The sequence below is a fragment of the Clupea harengus genome, chromosome 16 (genome assembly GCF_900700415.2).
Source record: "Clupea harengus chromosome 16, Ch_v2.0.2, whole genome shotgun sequence".
Taxonomy (NCBI): domain Eukaryota; kingdom Metazoa; phylum Chordata; class Actinopteri; order Clupeiformes; family Clupeidae; genus Clupea; species Clupea harengus.
The window spans coordinates 6,685,762-6,695,761 of NC_045167.1; the positions used below are offsets into that span (position 1 = coordinate 6,685,762).

General features: G+C 41.0%; 1 protein-coding gene across 4 annotated transcripts in view; it reads left to right on the plus strand.

The window, feature by feature from the left end:
* The first annotated feature begins 1,914 nt into the window (after positions 1-1,914).
* prkcq (protein kinase C, theta) overlaps positions 1,915-10,000 on the plus strand; it is a 31,193-nt gene continuing 23,107 nt past the window's right edge. The window contains exons 1-2 of one of the 4 annotated variants that reach the window (XM_031582854.1): positions 1,915-2,066; positions 9,453-10,000. The exon at positions 9,453-10,000 is cut by the window's right edge and continues 105 nt beyond it. In XM_031582854.1, coding sequence (XP_031438714.1) covers positions 9,988-10,000 — 13 coding nt within the window. In that variant the 5' untranslated portion in view covers positions 1,915-2,066; positions 9,453-9,987. Of the gene's footprint in view, positions 2,067-8,592; positions 8,715-9,452 lie in introns of those variants that run through there. The other 3 variants (XM_031582855.1, XM_012825387.2, XM_031582856.2) reach the window with 3 other exon arrangements.

Sequence of the window (10,000 nt, forward strand, 5' to 3'; positions counted from 1 at the left end):
CCTGAGTAGAACCCAGAAATTACATTTTAGGCACCTACAATTGACTTTATCATTGCTATTCAAATATAGCTCAGTAAGCAGAAATATAGTTACGTTTAAGCTTTTTGGCCACTGAGAAAATATGTTGCCTTAGGTTTTAATTAATGTTATGGCCAAAGATTAAGCCCACACACTTGCAAAGCTCTGTCTCTGTCTAGTTTGGAGCTATTTGTCTTTGAAGTGTACATGTTCAGAGAACTCTTTGATAACAGTGCACTGATGTGTCCTTCAACTTACTGTTTTTATGGTGACATAGAATATTTGACCACTTGACCATTTAAATACAAAAGTAGAAATGACGCCTTGCTGACTTTGGGTTACAGTAAGACTCATGTATAGGTAATCCTTTGGCCCACTAGGGGGCGCTGTACCACTGCAGACCGATTATCAGCACTTGGGTCCCTCAGCGTCTGAGTAACCAGAAACACTGATATCTGCTGTTGACTGACCATAACTGACCATGTCATGACCATAACCGGATTGCGGGTGGTGGGATTTCTGGTTGTAATATTTTCAGGATCTTGTTTTAGTTTGTTTGTTTCAATAAACATTGTCACATAACTAGTTACCAGGAATCTTTGGGAATGACATTCACTGATGCTCTGTGTTAAGTAGATAGGCCTGTTCTTATTGCCTTAGACATAGATTATTGCCTGATACTTATTGTCATTAGCAAGGTAAATCACGTTATTGGCTGAATTATTTTATCATTTTTGATGAATGAAAGAAATAAAGAACAAATAAAAGAATAAATGAAAAAAGAAAGAAATGAATGAATGAAAAAAGAAAGAAAGAAAGAACCAATTGGGAGTGTCAAACTTTGAGTGCCCTAAATCTACATACACTTCCAATGTCGAGAAAACAGTGTTGTTCAGATTGGTTTTTAGTATCGTGAATTTCTAAAGGAATGCAGACAATAAAGTAAAAAATAGGCCTAAGTATGTGTGCAGATAGACAGTGATAGGTAGACAGACAAGGAGATAGTTAGTTAGATAGATAGATAGATAGATAGATAGATAGATAGATAGCACAGTTGCGTGCCAACAACTTTAGACTTTTATTACGACTTTAGCTTGAAAGCTGCCCTCAGCGAAATTGTGTCTGGCTCGGATAAAAATGGATTTTTGAAGCGTTATGGCTCCCACACACAGCCGTGTGTCACCGCCACAGGTGTCGCCTCTCCCCGCGCTACGAAACGCGGCCCGGGGCAGCCGCAGGCCTCACAACGTGATGCTCTGCTGTTAAACGAATTTAAAAGAGAAACGCCTTCCGAACGCGAACTGATATCTCGTTTTTGTGCCATCACTGACGTACGCTCAGCCACTGAAACGAGTGCCTTCAACAGTAATGGTGGGAGAGGTTTTTTCTTCTCTATCTTTTTTCCGTCCTCGAGTTGTGTAGGTGTGTGTAATCTCTCTGGAAAGAAACTCGTGTATTTTCCCTCTACGTGGGTTCCCTCACACAGAACAGCACAGTGTTAGCCGGAGAGGACGCACACGGACTAAACAGAGATGAAGAGAGCACTTTTAATTGAGGGAGAAGTTTTGAATAATGCATTCGCTGGTGCTTGTTGGCCGTGTGGGTGAGATGCTCTACATGCGTTAAGGACGGGTCAGGAATGAACCCTCTCCCTGTCTAAATCCATATAGAGGTCTGGCCAAGAGTTTGCCTACATCCAAAAATTATATAACGCACAAGCCCACACACAAACACACACACACAACACACACACGCATGCACCTCATTCCTTAACTGTTGAAGAACGGGTAGTTATAAGCTTTCGCGCGCGAGTGTGTTGGGGAGGAGAGGACTGTTGGCGACGGTAGAGGCGTGACTTGTTGAGCACGTATAGACGTGCGGTGCACACCTAGCAATAGCCTGCACCCGATCTCAAGCACACACTCACACACTTGCACACATAAACAACTAACGACGTACGATGTACGACAAGGCATGGGAGTAAATCTCAACTGCTTCGTGCAAAAGAATCACTTTGTTCCATCTCAGAGAAACCATATAGGCTAAAGGTGAGTGTGGCGTGTGTGTGCGTGTGTGTGTGAGTGTTCTTATGAAGTCTATCTGAGTGTGTCAGTTATGTCACGGATGTCGCGAAGTTTGTAGTTTTCTGTTTTTTTTACGTTGCAGGAGATTTAGTTTTAGTAGAAAATGAAGGTCGGGTGGCAACATTTAAGAAAAATGAATGACGGAAACATTTTGGTTCTTCATTCTTCATGAAGATGAAGAATATGAATATTAACATACACTGATCAAACTGCCATCAAATGAAAACCTCTGACGGGACAAAACTCCCTCGCATCCTTCAAGCGTGGACATGTTTAGAACTGTCAGACCTGAAGCGAGGAGAAAGCGAAATTCTCCAGAAGGTCACTGTAAAACTCATTAAGCATCGTGTATCGAAATATGCCTTGGAGGCTGTGAGCTCTAGCGGGGGGTCGGGGGTTAAAGTCGGGCACAGTAGCGGCGCTGTTTTGAAACTTAAGCCCCGATTTTCAGCGCCGACTTACAGCATTCTCTTGCACAATAAACTCCCTTTAATTTGGCTCCCTTTTTGTGGAGATTGCAAACCTCTTTCGTAGCAGCATTATTAAGCTGATGCCTTTTATTTTTGTCTTTAGGTACGGTGTTCAGCTTAGGCATAGGCTATGAAATTAGTGTACACGGTGTTTCCACACACACACACACACACACACACACACACACACACACACACACGCTCTGACTCTACTGACATTTCCTCAGAACCCTACATGCTGGTATTTCTTTTTCTTCTTCTCTTAATGGAAAACATGACAGTAGTATAGTGGAGGGTGTTTATCACACTCATAGCACCACAGCCTCCTGTCTGTCACTTACACAGAGATCTTGCCCAGATGTGGCGAGTAAGTATGTAGACACTTACAAGGACTTTGGTTTCTGTCCTTGGTGGCTTTAATAATATATACAGATTATATGCAGATGATGTAATATATGTATAATATACAGGTTATATAAGAAGACACAAATGATATACTTAAAGTGTAAGTGGGTTCGGTAGTGCAAACTACCAGTGTCAACATCTGTGCCATGAGTAGACTCACGAGGTTTCCTCTGGGAGAAACTGACACGAGTGGACAAGATGATATTAGACGTCACTAAAGACCACCCTTCCCAGTTATTATAGGTCTGATAGATATCCACTCACCTCTGGGAAACTGACAGAGATCTATTTCTCTCTGGGAAACTGTGTGTGTGAGTGGAGGAGATGATAGTGGACTTCACTAAAGACCACCCCTCCCACCAGATAGATATCCACTCTGCTCTACAGAATACACACCATAATCTGCTCTACAGAATACACACCTTACCTGAGGCCTTATAGATATCCACTCTGCTCTACAGAATACACACCTTACCTGAGGCCTTAGAGATATCCACTCTGCTCTACAGAATACACACCATACCTGAGGCCTTATAGATATCCACTCTGCTCTACAGAATACACACCTTACCTGAGGCCTTTTGGGCCTCATGCACTATATGTGTATCAATACAAGATTATAAGAGACCCATAACATAGTAGAACACTGGATGTAAGCCTTCACCAATGTTAGTGAATGGACGTAAAGCACTAACACTATAGTTTAAAGCCATAAGTATAAAGTGCTAACACTATAGTTTAAAGCCATAAGCATAAAGTGCTTACACTAGAGTTTATAGCCATAAGCATAAAGTGCTTCCACTAGAGTTTATAGCCATAAGCATAAAGTGCATAATGCACTGAATGAAAACTCTAGTTCTTTACTGATGACACCAGTGTCGTTTGATTAACTTGTCTGTTGTATAATGTACTGAATGAAAACTCTAGTTCTTTACTGATGACACCAGTGTCGTTTGATTAACTTGTCTGTTGTATAATGTACTGAATGGAAACTCTAGTTCTTTACTGATGATACCAGTGTCGTTAGATTAACTGCTCTGTTGTATGTCATTATTGCACTGAGTCAGAGACATTATAATATTTCATGTATGTAGGTTTACACATGTTCATGTCTGCATTGGTGTGTGTGTGTGTGTGTGTGTGTGTGTGTGTGTGTGTGTTGTGTGTGTGTGGTGTGTTGTGTGTGGTGGCGCGTTTTGTGCATTTTTGAGAGAGCCCTACAAAGGCAGACTTCAATGCTAGAGCATATTGCTCTTACTGTCATTGATGTATGTTTGTGTGTGTGTTTGTGTGTGTGCATGCATTGACAGGGCACAGGTCACTGATGTGTGACTTCCATGTGTGTTTGTATATGTGTCTGTGTGTGTGTGTGTGTGTGTGTGTGTGTGTGTGTGTGTGTGTGTGTGTGTGTGTGTGTGTGTGTGTGTGTCACTGGACAGGAGTGTCACTGTCACTATAAAGGTCAACAATGACGTTTGCTTTTGGACCTTTGATGTGGAGAGTGTGTGTGGACATATGAAGAGTGTCAATGTAAAAGATGTCTGTGTACACCGTGTGTGTGTGTGTGTGTGTGTGTGTGTGTGTGTGTGTGTGTGTGTGTGTGTGTGTGTGTGTGTGTGTGAGTGTGTTTGTGGTTTGCTCGATGAAAGAACCCCCATCTTCGTTTGAACTCCCACCTCTATCACACCTACATTTTAACGTATTCTCTTTCTCTTCTCTCTCTCTCCATCTCTCCATCTTTCCATCTCTCTTTCTCCCTCTGTTTTGCTCCATTTCTTTTTTAAGACAAGTAAATCACATTTAGACTTACATGCCATAGTAAGATTAAGATTATACTTTCGGATTTACAGGACATTAGGGCATTATGTCATTTTGTGGTTGTCTAGCTGGAGAGGGTAGGAAAGCAACCGTAAAAATATTATTAAAATATTATATGTTTAAAATAACATATTTTAAATACAAACTTTAGAGTAGTAAGTAACCATCTTACTTAACGCCTGTCAGATATTGGTAACCGTAGGTAACCGCCTGAATTTTGGAAGAAATCAAAAGAGTGACAAGACAGGAAGTGTGGTTAGTGCGCTGTCAGTCAAACACAGGAAGTGCCTGTTAGCAAGAGCAGCAGAGTTAGCAAGGAGAAACCAGTTTCCTCTCACATACTGAGGCTGATGTAGGCTTTAGAGCTACCCACTTTTAGAACAGTCTTGTCAAAACACTCGGATCTACATGAACATAATAATTGATAAAAGAGTTCAAGAGTTATTAATTAATTCAAAATATCTGAAGAAAAGTTGACACCTTACCAGATATGACTCACATCTGACCAAAATCTACACCTTACATCACCCTTACATACGTATCGTCCCATAAGGAAAAGGTTTGCAAAAAACATCACTTGTCATGTACAACGCTTGCATACTTGCATTTCATACTGGCATAATGCCCTACAACATGCTGGGTATATATATAAATATATAAAATATTAATATATAAAACATACATATATTTTTGTTATTTTACTGTGTATGAAAGGGGCCATAATTATGTATGTTAACACACTGTTATCATATACTATATAAAACTGAACATATATAACTCAACAGACGTTTTCCATATGGGGTCGTTTACCTGCGGAGTCAAAACCCATCTTCATTAAATGCTGAAGTCCGGGTCCTAATCTAGAATGGATGGGCCCCTTACTTTCCACAGAGTAGCTTGTGAGGCCCCTTAGTTTCCACAGAGTAGCCTGTGGGCCCAGAAATGAGCTTCATGACTCCCGGCTGGGAGGAGGGAGCTCAAAAGGGCAGAACTGTGAATGCTGTTTATTTGTTCACCACTCAATTATACAGGTGGGGTCTCTTACATCAGAGAAATGCAGTCAATTCAGTTTAAGTTCAGTTAATTTAATTTCAATTAAATTAAATTCAGTTAAATTAATTTAATCTCCTTTATTTCAATTCAATTCAATTCAATTCAATTCAATTCAATTAAATTCAATATAATACAAATGATTTATTGTAAGGGTAAAATAGTGTTACCAAAGCATAGAACACTGAAACTCAATTGGGTGCTGAACTGGAAGTAACAAGGTCTCTTGTATAACATAACCCTGGTCTGCAGCTGACCCTGGAATGGAGGTTCTGGCCCACATTCGGCCCAGATCTGGGTCAGATATTCTGCAGCTACTCAGCTGCCATGTGTGATTATTTTTGTGCTGTGGCTTCACGCTTCCTGGTCACAAATGTGTCACCATGGCAGGGAAGGACCCAGCTGTTTCCATGATGTCTCATGCAATATTCTGCTCAGCTCGGCGAGCCTAAAGTTGCTGTGAGTTATAGTTAGCATATGCTAATGCGAGCATTTACACAATGCCCAAATTAATTCAAAACAGAATACTAATGAAAGTCGTTTTCTGGACTTGTGTGTGTATGCTAGTGTAAGAGCTTAAATCTTGTTATGGACTACATTACCCATGATCATTTGCACTGAACAGTACCAGTAAGCAGGGGAGACAATGTAGGTGGAAAAAAGAGATACTCTTAATGGCAAACCTAAGGCCAACAATGTCTGTGTCACCCTGAGCTGAACCCATTAGAGCACTCAGTGATATTTTGTAAGTCTCTTTGGACAAAAGCGTCTGCTAAGTACCTAATCTGTAACTACCTATACAACTACAATTTGATTTGATTTGGTTTGGTATCTGTAATGAGCTAGTGTGACTCTTTCCACAAAACAAACATACAAAATGATACAAATCCTGCAGAGAGGAACCTTGTGGGTTTCGTAAACACGATGCACGAAACGAAAGGCATCACCCTTAAGGATGGAGCTTAGATCAACAATCTAAACGAAAGGCATCACTCTTAAGGATGGAGCTTAGATCAACAATCTAAACGAAACGCATCACTCTTAAGGATGGAGCTTAGATCAACAATCTAAACGAAACGCATCACTCTTAAGGATGGAGCTTAGATCAACAATCTAAACGAAACGCATCACTCTTAAGGATGGAGCTTAGATCAACAATCTAAACGAAACGCATCACTCTTAAGGATGGAGCTTAGATCAACAATCTAAACGAAACGCATCACCCTTAAGGATGTGGCTTAACCCTCCTATTATGTTTGGGGTCAATTTGACCCCATTCAATGTTTAACGTCTGTAAATAAATGTTTGACATCATTTTTTTTGCTTCATATTTAATGACTTTTCCTAATTTAATGGGGACAACTGGGTAAAGACAAAATTAACATGATGATATGTTTTCAATGTCCTGTACACATACTTTACGCATAGGTGTTGTTTGGGGTCAATTTGACCCCAGGCTGTTTTAATTGTATAAAATATACAAGAAATATCAACTTTTTTCATCACATTGTTACTTTTCTTGATAAAAGAAATAGTTTTTTACTCCAAATGTTATAGATAGCAACAATATGTACTTAGAAATAATATGAAGCCATAAAAACACCAGAAGGATATCTCTTTCCAATTTTAAGTCAATCAGTGAGATTTTATGGGGATCTGCATATTTCTCCATAGTCGCGTAACATGTATTCTGGATGTATAAAGAGGGTGGGTGGGGGTATTGTTTTATTTTTAAGGGCTATTTAGGTAGTCAACAAACAAACCTAAAGTACCTGACACAAAAACTTGGGTAAAAAAAAGAATTATAATAATTTTAATAATAATTTTAATAATTTTTTGGAGGTTTAAATTGCTGGGGTCAAATTGACCCCAAGCATAATAGATGTGGGTAAAATTTGAACATAATAGGAGGGTTAAATCAACAACCTAAACGAAAGGCATTAGATACTGCTTTGAAATGGTATAGAAATGCACAAATGTGTGAAAATGAAAATCCCACAAAGCAACAGCAACATTAGTGACTCCAGTGTAAGAGATGCATGAGTTGAGGTATGTAGAATGGAACAAAAAGTGGGGCTCCAGGTTTCTGACTACAGTGTGGTGTGTGGTATGGTGACATGTGTGTTTGTGTGTGTGTGTGTGTGGTATGGCTACGTGTGTGGTGTGTGTGTGTGTGTGTGTGTGTGTGTGTGTGGTGTGTGTGTGTGTGTGTGTGTGTGTGTGTGCGTCTTTGCCAGTGTCTGTGCCCATGTGTATGTTCAAGCATGGTACAGTAATAAACGTTGTGAGACCTTCCAAACCAGAGTAGTATTACATCTCTATTAATAGTGTGTCCTCTCTATCTATCTATCTATCTCTCTCTCTCTCTCTCTCTCTCTCTCTCTCTCTCTCTCTCTGCTTCTCTGTCTCTCTCTCTCTCTAATACTTTGAGAATATTGAATGGCATTTGAGGTATGAGTGTAATGTCACTCATCCACCTCATCGCTCTCCCTCTCTCTCTTTTACTCCCCCCCCTCTCTCTCTCTCTCTCTCTCTCTCTCTCTCCCTCCCTCCCTCTCTCTCTCTCTCTCTCTCTGAAATATCCCCCTGTCCATGAGGGCTGTGCTGTGAGAGTGGCGTCAGTGCCAGGTCCTGTGCTTCTGCTTCTGGCTGCATCTCCTCCAATGAAACACTCCTAACAACCCCACTACGCTCACTCAGTCACTCAGTCACTCAGTCAGCCAGTCAGCCAGTCAGTCAGTCAGTCACTCAGTCAGCCAGTCAGTCAGTCACTCAGTCAGCCAGTCGGTCAGCCAGTCAGTCATGTAGGGTTTGGGCGTGCTGGACTTTATTAATCTGCCTGCTCCTTACCAAACAAGGGCACTATAAGGTAATCTGCTGCGGTTAATACTGTTGGTTTCATGAGCTTGAGACTAGCATGCATGTGTGTGTGTGTGTGTGTGTGTGTGTGTGTGTGTGTGTGTGTGTGTGTGTGTGTGTGTGTGTGTGTGTGTGTGTGTGTGTGTGTGTGTGTGTGTGTGTGTGTGTGTGGTGTGTGTGTGTGTGTGTGTATTGACAGTAAGTCTTAATGAGAGTTTTATTTAAAGACTGTCTTGTGTTGCAGTTGTTATGCTTTAGGAATTCTGCCTGTTTGTCAGGGGAGCATGCAAATTATCGTCACTGAATTTGACTACTTCACATACCTACTCTGAAAAACAGTAGGAAGTATAAAGTCAGACATGATTTAGCAGATTGTTCTAGAACCTTGGGTGATTCCTGTAAATGGCTGAGGGGTTAACATGCACAGGGAGAGCTGTGCTCAAACTTGTTTGTTATTTATAGTGTGGTGGTGTGTGTGTGTGTGTGTTGAGTCTTAAGTTTGGAGATCTTATTCCGTTAAAAGTGTTAAAAGCCCTCCATGTAGTTTCCAGTGACACAGAGCTTCCAGGCAGATTATTGGTATCAAAGATTATAAGCAGTGCCTTTCCAGTATTCAGTATGGTATACTGTGTGTGTATTTGTGTGTATGTGTCTTTTCCGAGGGAATACTGTGTTTTAATCATGTGATATATGTTCCGTAAATGTTGTTCTCTCTCTCTCTCTCTCCCTCTCTCTCTCTGTTTAACAGCAGCCATCACTAAGGTAACAGAATCCAAGTGTGCATGTGAGGGGCGGAGCTGACCAGGAAACCTCCTCAAGCCCCTCCCCTTGACCCCAAGACCTCAAGCAAACTTGGGAAACCCAAGAGACTTTCTCTCTCTCTCTTAAATTCTCTCTCTCCCTCTCTCTCACACACAAACACACACACACACACTTTGGCACACACAATCTCACAGGCCACACGCCTAAGAACACTACTCATATTCGCATACCAGTTCTGTGGAAGTTGCGTGTGTATGTGAGTGTGTGTGTGTGTGTGTGTGTGTGTGTGTGTTTAGTTACGAGAAAGGGAGCTGTGCCTAGAACCACTTGAAGACCGTTCAGCTCTGTTCTTATGCGGACTTGTTCTAACTGGTTCTAAAGACGTTCTAAACTGTGGAATTTTCATCAGAAGAGGTTCTCTACTGAAGAAGACTAAATAGTGAAGCCCTGGGTTTTTTGTTGGAGCTGTATTCTTAGGAGGTCCAGTCTGAAGAGGTTGTATTCTGTCTTAAAGAGGAACCATGTCTCCATTCT